Source organism: Halichoerus grypus, chromosome 4 (assembly GCF_964656455.1).
Source record: "Halichoerus grypus chromosome 4, mHalGry1.hap1.1, whole genome shotgun sequence".
Classification (NCBI taxonomy): Eukaryota; Metazoa; Chordata; class Mammalia; order Carnivora; family Phocidae; genus Halichoerus; species Halichoerus grypus.
In genome coordinates, this window is record NC_135715.1 from 774,888 (window position 1) to 793,947 (window position 19,060).

A 19,060-nucleotide genomic window follows, 5' to 3' on the forward strand; every position below is an offset into this window, starting at 1 on the left:
AGGGGCATCAGTTATGGAGAAAGTTCGGGAACACGGGTACAGCGCGTATATCCCTACACGCCCCAGAAAGGAAATGGTCTCCCTGCTCTAGAGCCTTCCCGAAATACCTCTCCTGCTCACCGCCCCTACCCGAGCCCTTGGTCTGCCCGGAGGCTCCCTGGGCCTTCCCTGGTCTCTGACTGCGGTCTGGAGCTCTGGCCACACTGCCCTTCCCTCAGCGTCCCCGCCCTTTGCTCGTACAGGTCTGCAGTCTCCCGGCTCCTCCTCCCTTGTCGTTGTGGCGGGCCGCCGCGCTGAGGCCTTCGCCTCTCCCCTGCGCTGGAAGCGTTCCCTGGTGCTCTTCAGCGCAGGCTTGTGGATCGCTGTCACTCTACCGAACAGGCCTTGATGCTTGGGGCTTTTCCCCCTTCGTTTTACATTTGCTTGCTTTTACTAAATTTTGTCTTCTTCCTTGTTGTTCTTGTCCAGCTTCCCTCCCCTCCCCTCCAGCTTCTAACGTATAACCAGACTTCCTGTTGGGTCTGCATCTGAGGACAGTGGCAGGGCATGCACGTCCCCTTGCCAGCCCCGGGCTCCATTCTAAACCAGGTTTCCTTGGGGCGGGAGTTAGCAGTTCTTAAGCTACTTTGTATGTTTACTGGTGTTGAACAAATAGGTAGATATTTTGCAGATAATCGTAATTTGCAGGTTTCTCCCTGTGAAGAAAGAAGTTCCAATAAGGAGAAGGGTGGGTGGGTGAGAATGGACCCTGTGATGCTGGAACTGCCATGTATTTAAAGACTCAGAAGATGGACAGTCATGGAAGTAAACAATAAATGTACTAGGTGAAAAGCAATAACGTTTAGTACATTTTGGCAGTTTATACCCCCACCAGTGACCGTTAAAGGGCATGACATTTTCTTTTGCCTGGTCGTTCATCACACAGGCTGGATCATTTGTTCATATTTTTGTTTTGCGCAAGGTATCCGTCATTTTTCCTTTGCCCCAGAACCAGCTGGCAGACAGCCGCGGAAAGGTGAGGTTTGCCAGCACCGGGCCTGCGAGGAGGCGGGGCGCTCCGCGGTGCCGCTCACGGTCACAGCTGGGCCTGTGCCCCGCGCCGCTCATTCACTACCAGGAGACAAGATTTTTCACTTCTCTTTCCCAGTTCTCTTGCCCATTTACCTCAAGAACATTTATTTTGGTTTATTAATGGTACAAAAGGCAAGTAAATCGTGGCTGGAAAAGTGCAGAAGTATAAGTCATAGGGTAAGTTAGTGAGGAACATGTCAGAGAAGTAGGAAACTGTCAACTTTCAAGTGAAACGTGTGCTCTCGAGTGGGGAGGGAAGCGCGAGTCCTGTCCGCAGCCCTTGTGAAGACCAGCCCTCTCCTTCAGGACACCCAGACTGCCGGTACTCTTGCTGTTTCAAGTCCACTGACGGTTACGCGTCTGCCTTGTGCACATGTCTGACAACTTCCTTTCCATAGATTCCTTGAAATACTCCAACCGCGGTAGTCTTCTTTGAGATGGTTATGAAAAAGGAACTCTCTCATAAAAAAAGAACCAAAACACTTACTTTCTTGGAAAGCAGAGTAACTCACCCAGTCCCAAGTCATTTGCAGCAGGAGTGACCGCGTAACTTCAATTGAGCTCTGTTCCCAGTGACAGGCTCACCTGGTCGCGGTCTGTGGGCCCTGGGGTCGGGGGTGGTGTTACCTAGGGCCTATGCTTGTTTGAGAAACGAGATGTGGTTAACCAGAGCCCTTTCCTAATAGTGGGAGACACTGGGAATTGAAATCAACACAGAGATATTTCAACATCTGTAACCCACGCTGGTGCTCAGAGGGGATGGGGTGGATCCCAGTGCTAGACCAGGAGTTCACCTGGGCACCTGCAGGAGGACATCTGGGTTGTTACCAGTTAAGCTGCGGTGAACAACCAAACCACATCATTGGGTGGACCAGGCTTTCATTTCTCTTGGGTAAATGTGTCGGAGTGGAAAAGCTGGGTCATCAGGGAGTGCATGTTCAAGAAGAAACTGTCGGACGCTTCTCCATCCATACCAACGTCCTTGTCAACACCTGGTATCAACGGTCTTTCCGACAGCCGTTAATTCTCTCGTGACTCGTTTGTGTTTTCCTGAGGACTAGCGAGATGAAAAGATCTTTCATGCGCATCACCATTCACGTATCTTCCTTGGTTAAGTGTCTGTTCAAACTTTGTCCTAGTTTTTAAAAATGGTTTATTGCTTTTTTTGAATTCTAAGTGTTTTTTAAAAATATATTCTGAATGTGCTATTTCCCAGTACTGTATTATCTCCCATGACGTGGCTTGCTATTTTATTTAATAGTATCTTTCAAAACGTAAAATTTAAATTTAATTAAAGTCCAATTTATCAAATGTTTGTTTCATGACTCATGCTTTTTATGTCCTGAGAAATCGCTGCATTTCCCAACATTATAACAGTTTTCTCCTGTTTTCTTCTAGAAGTTTTATGGTTTAGCTTCTACAGTTGGGCCTATGATCGAATTAAATTTTGTGGATGGTGTGAGATAAAAGTCAGTGGCAGTTCTGTACATTTCTTCATTTGTTCACCCCCCCATAGATAGATAGCTCTTTGATACAGAGACTTAGGGTAAGTCCCCTTGGCACCTTTATTGAAACTGACACAGCTGCACCCGGGTGCACGGGTGGGCATGCTGTGACGCTGCCCACTCCGTTGGCACATCTGTGTCTCTGTCTCTGGCTTCAGAGCAGGTCTCTAAATTAGGGAGAGTTAGCTCTCCAGCTGTTCTACAAGGTGCTTTAACTCCTTCAATTTCCATATACATTCTAAGATGAGCTTATCATTGTTCTATAAAGGAAAACCCTGCTGGAATTTTGGTGGGTACTGGATTGAACGCACATACCAACTTGGAGAAAACAGACACCTTGACATGATGCAGCTCTTCGTTTGCTTTATTCTTTAAATAATTTTCATCAATACTTTGTAGTTTCTAGTGTGCATGTTTTTGTGCAGTTTGTAACGTAAGTATTCTACACATTTCTGGGTACTGTTGTGAATGGGGCTGCACCTTTAAATGTCATTCTCCAGTTGTTGCTAGAATGTGGAAATACAGTTGACCTTTGTTTAGCGACCTCTCGTGACTTTGCTAAGTTGGCATATCAGCTCTAGTAGCAGTTCTGTAGATTGATTTATTCATCTGTTCTACCCACATGCTCATGTCATGTGTGAAAGACTATTTTACAAACTCCCTCCCACCTGTATGCGTTTTCTTTTTCTTGTCTTAGCGCAGTGGCTACCAGCTCCTTCCGTGCCCCGTCCCAGCTGCAGGGGGAAAGCTTTCCATCTGTTACATTAAGCATAATGTCAACTTAAATCTTTTGTGAATGTCCTTTCTCAGCTTAGGGAAGTTCTTTTCTATTCCTACTTTGCTGGGAGTTGTTCTTTAAATCAACAGTGTTGAATTTCATCAAATGCTGCTTCTATTCAGATGATTATATGTTTTTATTTCTTTTTTAGATTTTCAAATGTTAACCTTGCACTTCACCAAATTTCATTTGGTTTTGGTGTATTACTGATTTTATATATTGCTGGATTCAAACTGCTAATATTTGGTGAAGGGCTGGTCTGTTGTTTTCTTTTCTTGTAATATTTTTGTCTGGTTTCTGTGTCAGGGTAATGCTGGACTCATTCCCTCCTGTGTTTCTGAAAGACTGTAAGATTGGTGTTGCTTCTTCCCTAAAAGTTTAATAGAATTCACCAGTACACCCTCCAGTTCTGGAGGGTTTTTTTGTTTTGTTTTGTTTTGTTTGTGGAAAGATTTAAAATGACAAATTAAACTATTTTCTGTTTCTTCTTGTGTCCATCTGGACAGCTTGTGAATCTCACGGAATTTGGCCGTGCCAGCTAAGCTGTAGAATTTACTGGCATAAACCGACTCACAGCCTTCTTTGTAGGACCTGTAACCGTGTCCTTTCAGTCCTGGTATCGATAATTTTTATTTCCTCTCCTTCAACTAGTCTGGCTAGAGGCTTATCAGTTTTGTGGGTCTTCTCTATCTGCTCATTTTCTAGATCTTTAATTTCTACTTTTATTATTTCCTTCCATTTACTTTGGTTTAAGTTGCTCTTCTGTTTCTAGTTTTTGAAGGTGGAGGCTTACATCACTGTAAACCTTTCATCTTTTTTTTTTTTTTAAGATTTTATTTACTTACTTGACAGAGACACAGCAAGAGAGGGAACACAAGCCGGGGGAGTGGGAGAGGGAGAAACAGGCCTCCCGCTGAGCAGGGAGCCCAGCCCGATGGGGGGCTTGATCCCAGAACCCTGGGATCATGACCCGAGCTGAAGGCAGACGCTTAATGACTTAGCCACCCAGGTGCCCCTAAACCTTTCATCTTTTTTAATATAAACATTTGAAGCTATAAATTTCCCTGTAAGCATTTCTTTAGCTGTTTTTTTAAATAAACTTTTACATGTTGTGTTTTCCTATTCACTCAAAATATTTTCTAATTTTCCTTGTTTTATTTGACTCATGGGTTACTTAAAAGTGTGTCCTTTAATTACATTATCTATTTATGTTAGAATTATTGCATTATTTATTTAGAGGTGTATTGCTGGGGATGCCTGGCTGGCTCAGTGGAGTGTGAGACTCTTGGTCCCAGGTGTATGAGTTTGAGCCCCACGCTGGGGGTACAGATTCATTAAAAATAAAATCTTAAAAAAAAGAAGTGTATTGCTTAATTTCCAAACATTTAGTAATTTACAGTTATCATTGTTAGATTTCTAATTTAATTTGTGGTCAGAAAACATATTCTGTATAATTTCATCCTTTTAAACATGAGACTAGTTTGATGTCTCACCGTAGGCCTCCCTTGATGCACGTCCCCTGGGCGCTGGAAAAGAATGTTCTGCCGTTGGTGCAGTACTCCGTAATTGGCCGGTCACGTTTCGGGTTTTTCCTGATTTTATCGAGTACTGAAGGAAGAGGGCTGATGCCCCTGACCACAAGCATGGATTTGTCTGTCTCCCGTTGATCTTCTCCGCTCTGTCAGGTTTTGCTCCGTGCGTTCTGAAGCTGTTACTAGAGGCCCGCACAGTCAGGGTTCAAGGTGACAAATGTGTCCTTTCTCTTCCTGAAGTGGGCTCTTCGTCCCTGGGAGTACTCCTTGTCCTCAGGGCTGCTCGGTATGAATGAGGCCACTCCAGCTTTCCTGATCAGTTTTCGTGGTACATCATTTCTCATTGTTTATTTTACCCCATGTGTGTTTTTCTATTGATCATTGCCTGTCTCGTGGATGATGGAGACGCTGGTCTTAATTCTTGGTCTGGGAATCTTTGTCTCTTAGGGTGTTTGGGTCACTTTATTTCTGCTCTTTATTCCCTTCCCGCACTTCCTTGCCCTCCTGTGGGCAGATCTCATCTGTGATGCGCACTGACCCCACTCACCCTTTTGTGGTGGGCGGCACGGAGTAGGAGTACCTTTGTACACGTAACTCAGAACAACTCCACGAGACGACTAGCATTATCCCCTTCAAGAAGACAAGAAAACCAGGTTTAGAGAATTTAAGTAATTTTTGTAGGGGCACCCGGACGGTGACAGAGCCAGGCTCGGACCCCTGGGCCATCTGACTTGAAAGCTGCGGCCTGAAACCATCTGTCTCTCCACTGACTCTGGCGCCTCCAGAATGTTCCATCACGAGAAGCTGACCCAGAACACCGCGTCCACGGTAAAACGCAAGGTCTCGGCCTATAAAGCAGTGGACCTTGATTTGTACATCACTGGTAACAGGAATCCTTGCAAATCTGCTCAGGTCTTCAGCCTGTTGCTCTGCATTCCTCCATATCTGTGCCTATGTTTACGTAATGACCTGTCTCAGCAAGAACGTGCACACACGCACACACGTGTACACACACACGTACAGACGTACCCAAATATACATGCACACAAACACGTGTCTGCACACACACTTGCACACCACACAAATACACATATGCAGACACGCTCACACACACACACTCTGGAGCCCCTTCCTCCCGGTCTGCACACCTGCTCGTGTCCTCACCCAGAAGCAGCGCTGCCTTGCCCCTGCCACGAGCAGTGGCCCCGGGTTCCCACAGAAACTGGACGCTTCCCAGCCCCCGGCGCAGTGACCATTTCTCCCCTCACACCCCCTCCTCAGTTCCAGCACCCGCGCTTGCGTCCCTTCTTCGGCTCTGTTCGTCACTCGCGTCTCGGAGCGGCGCCCGGCGTGCACAGCAGCGTTCAGCGAACGTGTACCGTGCCCCGGACGCCCGCACGCAGGCCTCAAGTGTGCCCGAGAAGGTCTCCTCGGGGAGACCAGGCAGCCCCCGGCGACACACGGTAGCGCCGGGGCTGGGGCCCGAGGGGAGCGGCTGAGAGGGGCTCCCGAGGCCGGCCCCGCACCCCTGACACACACTGCAGTCAGATGGGGGGGGACACTGCAGTCAGATGGGGGGGACACGGCAGTGACCGCGCCCGGGCCACCGGCAGCCCTGAGAACCCGACAGCTTCGGCACCGGGCCTCTGCCGCGCAACAAGACGCCGCGGCCACGGCAGGGGCTGCTGTACGACCGAGCCCTCAGGAAACAGCAGGGACGGCCCACGGCAGGGGCACGCGTGGCGAGGGGCGCCGTGGGCGGGCCGGGGGGCCGCCGCCTCTCGTGACGTCCGCCGGCCCGTCTGCTCCGCGAGCTCCTCCGGAAGGAGGTGGCCCGGGCGGACGCGGGGCAGGCGGGCACCTCCCGGAACTGAGCCGCGGGCCTGGTGGGGCAGCAGCACACAACTCAGGAAGAGAAGACTTGGATGCCGTGGAGAAAACTCCAGAAAACGGGTGACTTACGACCTGGCAGTAGACTGCAGAGCCGGCAGCTCGGAGCAAGCCCTCCCGGTTCTGAGGAGGATGACCTGGGCCCTCGGGTTTTCCGTGCAGCCAGGCGAGCAGACGACGGGCAGGACCCAGGCGAGCAGCGCCCGAGCGTCCTCTCGCAGTCGCCGAGGGGCAGGCACGGCGGGAGGGGACCCGCAGGGGAAAGGGCAGGCGCTCGGGACACGGCCGGCCCTGGGGACAGGACGAGGCCGGCGCTTCTCCGTCCGCAGAGCGAGTAGAGACGGCAGGAGAACACGACGCCACGGCCCGCTCGGCGCGGCGCCCCGGGACGCGGGGGGAAGGAGCCGGTCTGTCCGGGGTGCTGAGTGCGCGCACTGGGGGCCGGTGCGGGGCCACCCCCGGGGGACTCGGGGCCAGGGTGAGCGTGACACCACGGCCGGAGACGAGCATTCGGCTCTAGACGAATCGGGCAAAGTCTGAGCGTTAATGCAAGTACGTAAACATCAAAGTGACCGACCGGAGTGGGCAGAAATCGGGAGGAGGACGTGGGGGAGAAGCACGGGGCAGATCCGGGCCTAAGGTCCTCTCGTCCACAGCGGAGTCTCTTGAGAAACAGCGAACTCGGGGACCAAGGAAACGGAGGTTCGCGCGCTGGCAGGAGAAAAGCAGATGGGCAAAAATAGCCACAAGTGGCTTTAAAACCTGTCCTAGCGTGGCATCAGTGAAACGACATGCTCCTGGCACGCAGCGGCCTCCCGGAACCAAATAGTCCACAAATAACCCACACACAGGGGAGCGTGGTGCAACATGAGGGGTGCGTCGTCGGGCAGGATCTGAATTACCACCTCGAGAAAACCACAGGTGGATTATCCTCCTCGACACCAAAATAAGTTCCAGTGGTCAAAGATTTAAGTGTTAAGTGAAGCCATAAATATAAGAAGAAAACATGAGATACAGGGACACTGTTCCCCACGTAAACTTTCAGAAGGCCACTTGGCACTTGAGAAATACATGTATCCTATTCACGGTTAGACTTTTTTCCAATGAGAATTTAAAAAAATTAAAAAAAAAACCTGTGCACCACGCTCCCCTGTGTGTGGGTTATTTGTGGACTATTTGGTTCCGGGAGGCCGCTGCGTGCCAGGAGCATGTCGTTTCACTGATACCACGCTAGGACAGGTTTTAAAGCCACTTGTGGCTATTTTTGCCCATCTGCTTCTCTCCTGCGACTTCGGGATCACCTGGCCTGTGTTCTAAGGTTAAGGGCCGTGTGGCGTCCTCAGATGCTGCAGATAAATTAAGATCAGCCACTCCGCTCCTTCCTCAGGCTTTCTCTCTGATCCCATGTCATTCAAACACACCTTTCATGTGGATATTTCCTTGTTTGCTACTAGGAATTTTGTCATTGTTTTGTGGCTATTGAAAACACGACTTTCCATTATGTTTTGGCTTTTCTGCTCATTTTGTGTTCTGTTAAAAACTTAGTTCTTTTTTTGGTCACAGCTTCTTCTCTGCTTCTCTTAGATTTTCTGCGCTCACCGCCTCTCCAGTTTCGCAGCCCCTGCCCGCCCCTCACTTCCCCTACACCATCTGTTTGGCCGTGTCGGCCTTCCACTGCAACAACACCCTCCCCGACCCCTGATTTGTGAGAGGACGGGACAGCTCGACTCCTGAGAGGGTGGCCCCGTCTGCCCCGCTGTCCTGGACGTGGATTTTAAGTCGCTGAAGAGTTATGAGGAATGTAGTTTGCATACCACAAGTTTTATTAATGTAATTTTAAGGCCAATTAAACTAATTTTATTCAGAGTTAAGTCTACATTAAATTACAAGATTAACAATCTCTAGAGACAATAAACGTAAAATTTAAGAAGTAGAAATCTATTTGGTCTTTTATAGACCACATATTATAGAACTGACAAATGAAAATTTACAAATATAGAAATAATGATACTTCAAGGGTGAGGATTTTCACATGGAAACCCATAAGATGTCATATTTTAAACACGCATGTTTCAAAAAGGGAGAAATTTTTAATAATTTAGCACAAAATTAAATTATATAAACTTGGTATATCCCAGAAAATATTGCTTTAAACACTCATACCATGATCAAAATTCCTTTGGTAGCTTTTAATCAAAATGAAACATGCTATCATGTAAAATATAAAGTACTTTTAAATGTTACCAGAAAAGTATCTTTGTTACAGTTAGGTACTAACAGCATCGTCCCCCTGCTCAACCTCACCTACACACACACGAAACCAGGTGCCAACAAAGTCCTTTTAATCTTTTGACAAAATAACCTCTGCTTCACAATATCAAGACTTGGAGTCTCCTAGAGAACTTTTTACAGGGGTCACAGCACAGGGAGCAACGGCCGTCCCTGCGCAGGACTGTAAAAACAAACCAAACTTTATTCGAGCAATTAAACAAATCAAACAGCAGTTACCCCGATGCAAAAACAGGGGCTGCCAGACGCAATCCTGGAAGAGTAAACACAAACACACCGTCCTCCAAACCCCTAAACAGAAAATTCACAAACAACTCAGTGGAAGTAGAACAAAGATGCGCATGGGTTCCTGTAGCAGGTACGCCCGACCCGGTGTTGTCCCGGCACACGGGAGTGGTCTCGCCGAGAAACCTCGCTCTAAAGTCAGCCATCAGAGCGTAAAACGTATGGAAAATAAAGGAAACAAACAGATGCCAGTATTAGGTTGCATAATCGATTAGCCAGCGTCTGACACCGACGGCTTCTTCCTGATGCTTGCCCACAGAGGGCTCTCGTTTCTAATAAGCGTCCCGTCAACTAAGAGAGCCTGCCTTCAGGACCTCTGCCGCCCGCGAATGCAGCACGGAGGGTCTTTTCAGCTGTGCATTCATGATCACACACACGCACCAAACCAAACCTTCAGCTTTCTGCCACAAGAGCACCATCTTACAAAGGACACTCTTTTAACCAATAGCTTCTTGTCCAATCTCAAAGTCATTCTACAACAGAGCAACAGAAACGATTTAAACACCAAAGAGAGTTAAGAGGAAGAACTGGAGGGAAAGACACATGCCATTCGCAAACCCTTAAACTTTGTGAAGGGTGATCCAAGAATCATCTCTTTTCCTTCGAATCCCAAAGTCTCCGTGCTGGCTCAATGTCAGAAGTCCTGGAAACAGCACGGAAGTGCTTCACTGCTCTGAAGATACATTCTAGTGTCTCGCTGAGAGAAAAGGGCGGCCGACACATCAGGCCACGTAGTGGTACTGATTCGGATTGTCCTTGTCTCTCTCCATATAGTCTCTGTCTATAAGAGATTCAATTCTCTTTTTCAAATCTCCAGGCTGAAAAAGAAAAACAAAACCCCTCCATTATAGCAGCATTAAATTTACAAACATAGGGGAGCAGAACGTATGCAAGAAGTATGTGATTATAATTATGTACATATATTACATACATGATTATAGAAAACGTATGTATCTATATGTAAGCTATTTACAATTATTAGCTAATTACAAAATGAACCCGATGGAAGTCCCTACACTTCGAAGACAGTGCTAACCTGTTGATGGCAGTGCTCGCACGTGAACGGACGGGAAGAGCAGGCCGCGCGTGCTCAAGGGTGAACGCGTTCTTTACCAGCACGCACTCACGCACTCACTCCCACGAGCACGGCCGACCCTACCCCAGGGTAGGACATCCCATCTGTCTGAGGGGAATCTGATGTTGCGTCAGGGCGTGTCTCCCATACTGTGTTGTGTTACTGCGTCCTGACCGTGCTCCGGGGAGGGGGTGGGAGCCCAGGCTGCAAGCGCTCCCGCGTGACGAGGCTGCCCAGGAAGGGCGCCCCCGCTCTGCTGCGGGAGGAAGCACACTCATGTCGCTTATGAACAAGCTTCTCCCTGTCCAAGGGCACACGCTCTCTATCAAAAGGCCTAGCCTTCTGTTCAGTTCATACGTTCACAAGATACGGGATCAGGGCTGAATCGCCGCTGCGGCCGCTGCACACCTCCCCCGCCCTTCAGTCCTTTAACTGCTGGGTTTCTCATCTGCGAAGGGAAAGCGAACACTCGCCCTGCTAGAGGGAGGAAAGAATGGTGCCCACAGCAGGGTTCCGTGACCGCCCGGGCACTGTGGAGAATGCGCCGTCTCTGGAGGGTAAGACAGCTCCGGCTGCGTCGGCGTCTGCTCACTGACCCACCTCAACTTGACTCCCTCAGTGAGGACGGAGGGTGAGCTGCTCTTCTACAAACTGGACAACACAGAATCAGGGAACTTCCACCCTAAAGGAACACGGGGCCAGGCTCAGGCACTGAAAAGCCAGGTCTCATGAGAGCCCCATACTTTCCAGGTGGAGGCTCATGTTTCAAAGAGCTTTTCCTAATGCTTCCCTAACCGGTCTGCACTCCACATATGTCCATACGTCCAGGGCAGTAGCTCTCAGTCTGTTCAGGGTCGACTTTCTCATGCACAGAAACAAGGAGAGATTATCAAAACAGAAAATGGTCTGGAGCTTGTCAATGCTGAGTAAATGAGCTGTTAGTGGGATTTCCTCAGAATCCTAGGGCATAACCTGAACAGCTACACTACTGAGAAACACGGTCTGAAGCTCTGCCATGCGCCTGCCCCTCCTAAAAAGGTATCAAGTACGACATCCCTGCAAGGGGGAGTTTTAGGGACCTCTCGTTCCCAGATGGTGACAAACAGCATTTGGGACAGAGACTCTGCTGTCATCACTTGCTGGCTGTTCGACAGTCGGTGGGCACACAAAGGCAGACTCGTGCAAGAAACGATCACCTGTGACGCAGGACAAATGAGTCTACGGTGTTAAGAACTGAACACGCTTTTTCAATGTTCAGCACGATACTATAAGTTTAATTAAGCTAATATACATTTACCTTTACTGGAAATTTCAGCTGATTATACAATTCAGAAACGAGAAGATTATGACCCAGAGTCTTTCTCATCTTCATTATTCTGACAATAGCAGCATCAATCTGATACTGTCTGTCCTGAAACACGCGCTCGGTGGTGCTGACTTGTTCTTCCACCTGCATTTGCACACAAAAGAGTGAAGTTTAAAGATATATTTTGGCGTTATTTCATATTGTTGAGTTTGATGAGAAACTTCTGATGCAAAGAAAGGCCAAACTTTGGGTAAATCCTGTTCTGTTAGGCATTTTTATTTGTTCGAGCAAAACCTAGCTTCCCAAGGACAACACGACTTCAGTACCAGACCTTGAAAAATAAAGTTGTATTTCCCTTATAAAAAAGCTACAAAATACTACATAAACTCTATATAATCCTGGATTAGATCCAGTAGCACAGTAAAAACAAAACAAAGCACAACAGCTATCAGAGATTACTCTGGAAATGTAAGCTTTGCTCAACATCAGGAAACCTACTAATGTAACTAATATGACCACAGCAGTTTCAAGGTTAGATTATATGATCATCCTGACAGATGCTGCAAAGGCATAATAAAACTGAAAATCTGTTCTTGATCTAAAACAAACTTTAACATATAAGGAGAAATTAAAAAAAAAAACAAAACCTGAACATTCAGGATAAAAAGCTGTTATCAGAAGCAAACAGCAAATACTGGTAACAATGTCATGTTAGTTACACAGCAACCTAATGCAGGTCCGCAGATCAGGGGTGGGCAGGGGAGAGGCAGGGCTGTGCATGTATGTGACGTGGGTATGTTTCAGAAAGACAGAAGCCATGCTTTCCAAAGGGATCCATGACCCTAGAAAGGTTAATGTTCCCTGTACTTAAGAAAAAAGGAGGAAGTGAAGAAAAAACCTGGTAGCACTATTATTTCCTAAAAATGTTGTTTTGGGGGTGGGGGCGGGGTGCCTGAGTGGCTCAGTGGGTTAAGCGTCTGACTCTTGATCTTGATCCACACTGGGTGTGAAACCTACTTAAAAAAAAAAAAAGTTATTTCAGAGATTCTAGCTATGCACTAAGAGAACTAAAGAGGTATGCTGAAAAGGAGCAGACACATGATAATTCTTTGTAGATGAGCTACAAATCCAAAAATCCAAGAAAATCAACTGAGAAACCATCAAAGACCATGAGAATTTTATAAAGTGGCTGGATACAAGATAAATACACAAAGATAAACGGTGTTAATATATACATACTGGTAATAATTAAACATGCCAACCGGGAAGATCCCCTCTATCGGGTGCCAGCACGTTATTGGCCTTCTTGCCTAAAGTCTTCAGTGCCTTGCCCAAATCCCTCACAGGTGTGACCTGCCTCTTCAGGCCTCACCTAGCTCAGCTTTGCCTTTGGTGGGAAAGCCTTCCCTTACCCATGGTATTAGACCGGCTTTCCCGTACTTCTCCATTGTAACTGTGACCTCAAGTCTAACGAGCGCATCAGTGTGTAATCATCTGGTACCTGTCTGCTCAAAGTTCCCTCAAACAGAGACTTGTAAGAGTATGTTACTGTTAATGGATGAATTCTCAGCGCTTCAGAGAGGACCTGGCCCAGAGAAGGTGCTTAATAAGTATTTGCTAAACTATCTACTAAATGGGCAAGGCTTTTAGTAGAAAACTCCCATGAAGAGATTTGTATTCATATATATACAAACACAGATATGAATCAGATTTAGTATGGTAAAAATGAAAACTGGAAATAAATGTAATGCACTCTGAATAAAAAGTGCCCGTGTTCTTATTTGGAGGGCAAAGACAAGATAAAATTATTCCCAAGCTCACTGGGGGAGGAAGTTTACAGGAACAGGTACATTAATTAAAAGAATCTGGGTGCTGGCTATGAAACAGCAGTAGAATTTGCAGAACAAAATTGAGAAACTGACCCATAATATGTGAATTTAATAAATAAGGGCGACAATTAAAATAAGTTGTCAGACAGTGCTATTTTCAATTCAGTTTTAGAATAGGAAGGGTAATTAGATTGCTTCTTGATGTTAAAATAATTTCTATGTTGCTCAAAGAAAAAAATATAAATACTAGAAAAATACAAGTAATTATTATTTTTTTTTAAAGATTTTATTTATTTATTTATTTGAGAGAGAGAATGAGACAGAGAGACAGCATGAGAGGGGGAGGGTCAGAGGGAGAAGCAGACTCCCCGCTGAGCAGGGAGCCCGATGCGGGACTCGATCCCGGGACTCCAGGATCATGACCTGAGCTGGAGGCAGTCGCTTAACCAACTGAGCCACCCAGGCATCCACAAGTAATTATTTTTTAAATGTTGGGGTAAAGGAAGGTTTTTCCTAGGCGTGACCCCCAGTCAGAAACCATAAAGGAAAAGACTATACTTAAGAATTTAAAAACTTCCATATGGGGAAAAAAAAAAATCTCAAACACAAAATTATCTGTCAGAAATGATGAAAGGTCAATCTCTTTAATATATAAAGGACGTTTACTAATGAGAGAAAGAATATGCCAACAAATGTGCCAGTGACCTGAACAAGCAATTAATTAGAAAAATCTATAAACATGAGCCACACCAACATTTCTAAGGTGCTGACAGGTACTCGGCCAAGAGGTTTCGTAAACACTGTTCATGTCATTCACACAACCTGGGGTGGTATTATGTCTACTTCAAAAGCCGAAGACTTGAGGATCAGAAAGACTACATGATTTGCGTAAGCTACTAACTGGCATAAAGATGCTCAAAGAAATTCAAGCTAAAATGGCAATGAACTACTTCTGTGCCCGTAAGAACAGGGTGGGCAAAGGGCCCTCTTGTGAAACTGGACACTGAAATCTGGTAAAAATCTGTCAGACTTCCATTTGGCAAAGGGTGGTCAAACTAACAAAAGTACACATTCTTTGACCTTATATCTCCAGGGCAACAATTTTATTTATTTTTTTAGGTTTTTAAAAAATTCACTTATTTGAGAGAGAGAGAGCAGGGAGAGCAAGAGAGCGTACAAGCAGGGGGAGCGGCAGGCAGAGGGAGAGGGAGAAGCAGGCCTCCCGCTGAGCAGGGAGCCCGATGCGGGGCTCGATCCCAGGACTCCGGGACCTGAGCCGAAGGCAGACACTTAACCCACTGAGCCACCCAGGCGTCCCAGGGCAACGATTTTATACTAAAGAAACATTCTAACAGGCACACAGGAATCTCTATGCCAGGAAGTTTAATGTGACGTTATTTCCAGTAGAGATGGGAAGAACTAGATGCCTCAGCATGGCCACTGCCAAGCCCCACAGATTCACACAACCAGCTACTCTGCACCCATGACAACCCAGTCCTGACGTGGAGAGAGGCCCATGACAAAGAGTAAGAACAGGCTACACAATGGTACGTACACATGGCGTATACAGAGTAATCCCATTAAAGAAGAAAAAGATTATATATTTACATCCTAGGAGAAAGCGGCCTGAGTGCAAATAAAAGTGGCAGTAGAGATTATCTCTAGGGGACAGAGAGAACAGTCCCACTTTGAGATTCTAACTCCAACACTGTACACCTTTTAATCACTGTCAGAAACTCCTAATATTAAAAAAAGATGGATCAAAGGATATATGCATTTAAATCCTTAACAAGTATGTCAAACTGCCCACTAAAAGCATCTTTTAAAAGATAAAAACATAAAGAGAATGCCTGTTTTCTCACATACTTGCCAACTCTGGATATTATCAAACTTTTAAACATTTCCTAAAATTGATAGATGAAAAGTGGAATATTAATTCGAATTAAAAAAATTACGCGTGAGAATGAACATCTTTTATATAGTTTACTGGTCTCCGGCACTTCCTTTTGTGTGATCTAAACTTCTTTCCCACTGGCTACACCCGAACACCCGCAGGTAAGTGAGGCGACCAGCGTCTACTGGTGGGGGTGGGGAAACGGTCCGCCCACCGCAGACCAACCGAAGCTGTGCCTGTGTTTCTGAAGGGACCTGGAGCCTTCACAAGGCCTCTCCACTCCCGTACATGCCCGGGGCCGGCGGGACGCCCTGCTCTGTACGCGGCACCAGGGGCGCCACCGCCCTCCGGCCTGCATGCCGACAACACCCCGGGGCGCGAGGGCTTCCGCGTTAGGACGGGCCTGAGGGCAGTGGTGCAGAACTGCTCTGGATACGACACAGCCGAGCGCCTCGTCAAAGCTCCAGACGCTCCACCTGCGCAGACCACAGCCACGATGTCAGTGGGTCTGTGACGCCCACGACCCCCAGCACTGTCACCCCAGACCCTGGCTGAGGCCAAGGCTGCAATGCGCTGTGCAAAGGGTTTTGGACAAGCTCTCGACGCCAACAGAATCCGGCACAGGAAGAGCTCTCACTGCACCCTTGTGAAGAGGATGGTACCTTACACGCATTTCTGCCTCACGTTCACTTCTACCGTGAGTACGAAGTTAACCAACGCTACGCTAGGGCGCTCAGAAAGGACTCCCAAGCACCAAGGGCCCCTCAGCGAGTGCCCTGCGGGTGAAACGAGGAAGTCCGTACGTACGGTTTCCTTCATCTGGATCTGGTTGATCTTTATCCGAAACAACTTGTGCTTGAACTCCCCATTGAACGTGAACGTGTCCCCGTCTTCCACCTCCTTCCCTTTGGGACTTTTAAGCAGAACTCGTGCTTTCCCACAGGCCAGGGACTGGAGCGTCCTTCGCAGTTCGCTGTCCTCTGCAAGGGAGAAAACCAGGCAGCGGCCGCCACCACAGTGAGTGAGACTCAGCAAGAGCCAAAGGAGCTGCGTGCTCAGTGTGGCTAGCAGAGGCTGAGTCTGCACCTTCTCTTAAACAAACACATGTTGTAACAACACCGACACCAGAAACCACACATTCATCCCGACAGGAGGACTCTTACCTATTCCCGTGGCCATTTTTATTTCTTCAAAGCTGAACCCGTCCCCTTCATTGAACATGAGGAGCACCAGCGTCTGGAAGAGGGACACTTGGAACTCCTTCTTTCCCTAGAAGAAAACGGGTGTAGCACGTGGGGAGTGGTGTGCACAATCTTCGGAAAAGCTGAAGAGGTTTCTTTTTGCTCTCAAACCGTGTGGGGCGTGGGGCTAGGAAATTACTAATCAGCCAGCAAACAAGAAGAAGTTAAGTAATCGATTATACAAGAATAAAATGAAACTGGGCCTTGGACCTCACACCGTCTCCCGCTCCTATTCACCGAGTGCCCACGGCAGAGGCCCGCACACGCACGCGGGGAGCACGCACGCGGGGAGCACGCACGCGGGGAGCTCCGTGCGGAGGAAAGCTGCAGGAGCTGGGGGAGGGCTGCCTGTGCAGAGGCAGGTGCGGCGTGTAATTCCCATACGCTGTGTACAGGCTGCCTCGTTTACAGGGTACAATACATCAGTGCCTTGTAACAGTAGCAAAGTAGAAATTTTGTAAATTTTCTGCTTAGTGTATACAACCAAATTTTATTTACAATACTGAAGTTAAACAGGAGCATGAAGGCTCTCTTGTGACCTGCTTCTTTCCGTTATCAGTACACAGAACGCACTTTCCTCTTGTATCATGTCCCTAGCACTGCAACAAATGGGCTTATTCATTACTCTGTGAAAACGTCTCATTAAGATGAATTTCTAGAACTGGCATTACCGTGACAAAGCCTGTGACTAGAGGCTGGAGATGCGCTGCCAAACCGCCCTCCCTAAAGCTCACACGCTCCCCCTCCCACTAGCGAGAGGTGCTGTTCTTTTAAGTTTTAGCCTTGATCAATTCTGTAGTTAAAATGTGGTGTTTTACTGCATTTTAATCTGCAACCCTGTGACTAGCAGAGAGGTAGAACATATTTTCATTGAATTCGGTTTTTTTAAGCCTTGCTTTCATGAGCTACCTCTACACATCCTTTGCTCTTTTTAAAGTACGAATGCTTCACGAACTTGCGCGTCATTTTCTTGCAGGGGCCATGCTAATCTTCTCCATCGTTCCAATTCTAGTCTGTGTGCTGCCCAAGCCAGCACTCCTTTGCTCTTTTTTCAGTTAGGTAAATGCTTTTCTATTTTTATTGATTTCTTATTGACTTTTAGAATATTAATCCTTCAACTATTTAATTCTACTGACCCAGAAAAGCCAGTGCTGAGTTACACTGAATAATCTTTTTTTTTTTGTTTGCTACCAAAGTTCAACCACAATTTAAAAAATGTTAGTAACATATTTATAAAAAATAAATGAAACAGACAAAGAACTTACTTCCTTAAACTCTGCTTTTAAAACAGCATGCCCCAATGTAGTTTGCCACTGAAGTTTTCGACCACTGTGCTTTCCGAGATAAAATGTCTTAAATACTTCCTGAAGTTTAACCATCTGCCAAGCACAGGAAAACAACAAATGTAATGATGCTAAACACCATTCGTTGAAAAACCACATACTGCTCAATTTACAGAATTTTTACAATTCTTCAAAGCTGAATCTGGAAAGATAAAAGATCAGTTCTGTATTTTGACTGCTGTTTTTCTGGATTATTCTATGGCCTGTGAAGATGTGCGCCATCCGGGGTTTCCTCCCGCCTGCAACGCTGCAGGGGGTACTTGATGCACCCGATGTTCACACAGGCTGTGCTCTGCAGCGTCCACACTGCACACGGGCCCCCCCAGCCTGCGGCACAGACCGTCCGCAGCACCGAGGCCAGCCCCGGTCAGAGCGCCAGGTCTCGGAGCCGCCGGGTGGGTGCTGTCAAAGCCCGCAAGCGGGCCTGCACAGGAGGCGTGACGTGCCACTGTTTCCATCGTTCCTTTCTGGGAGGATTTCCCGTACCTTCCAGACCTTCTCCCACTTCTCTATTGCTGTGATCTCACTTCTAAGTTCCCGAGCCCCTCCTCCCTCATCCTCGTCCAGGTGCCCACCCCCTCCGCACCCCGGTGGCATGCCACTCTCCCTGACGGACAGGCTCTCTGATCTGCAGGACAGCACTTCCGTGTGCACCCTCTGGGGCACCACACGCCCCCCACCCTCTCCGCTCGGCTCCCTGGATGTCGCCACCACTCTGCACCAGGACAGCTGACGGTCTGGGCTGCTTCAGGCTCCAACGAGCGAGATGACCCTGCGTGGCAGCTTCAAGCGCACAGCCTCCCCTGCCCTCCGCGTCTCCGTGTCTCGTCCATTCCTTCTGAGCCCTCCTTGGTTGCTCTCCCACCCACCCCGGACACCGTGGCAACCTCAGCTCCCAGTCCTGCGTGCTGGCCACTTGGCTCATTCCCGTCAGTGTCCTTGGCTGCTCCCAAGTTCTTAGGATAGAGGCGGAAACTCTCCCGGGGCTTGCCAAGGGCCCTTCCTTCCAAACCACTGACCGC

The 19,060-nt window shown here is 47.7% G+C and overlaps 1 protein-coding gene and 1 non-coding gene across 4 annotated transcripts in view; both read right to left on the minus strand.

The window, feature by feature from the left end:
* Positions 1-8,581: 8,581 nt before the first annotated feature.
* Positions 8,582-19,060, minus strand: part of CUL4A (cullin 4A) — a 44,939-nt gene continuing 34,460 nt past the window's right edge. For all 3 annotated transcript variants that reach the window (XM_078070063.1, XM_078070064.1, XM_036071384.2), the window contains 5 exons: positions 17,961-18,074; positions 16,618-16,723; positions 16,262-16,434; positions 11,723-11,875; positions 8,582-10,168 (listed from right to left, as the gene is read on the minus strand). In XM_078070063.1, the coding sequence (XP_077926189.1) occupies positions 10,073-10,168; positions 11,723-11,875; positions 16,262-16,434; positions 16,618-16,723; positions 17,961-18,074 (642 nt within the window). In that variant the 3' untranslated portion in view covers positions 8,582-10,072. The remainder of the gene's footprint in view (positions 10,169-11,722; positions 11,876-16,261; positions 16,435-16,617; positions 16,724-17,960; positions 18,075-19,060) is intronic.
* Positions 17,627-17,731, minus strand: LOC118522398 (U6 spliceosomal RNA). Its single transcript, XR_004910604.1, has one exon. It is a non-coding gene; the product is annotated as a U6 spliceosomal RNA (small nuclear RNA).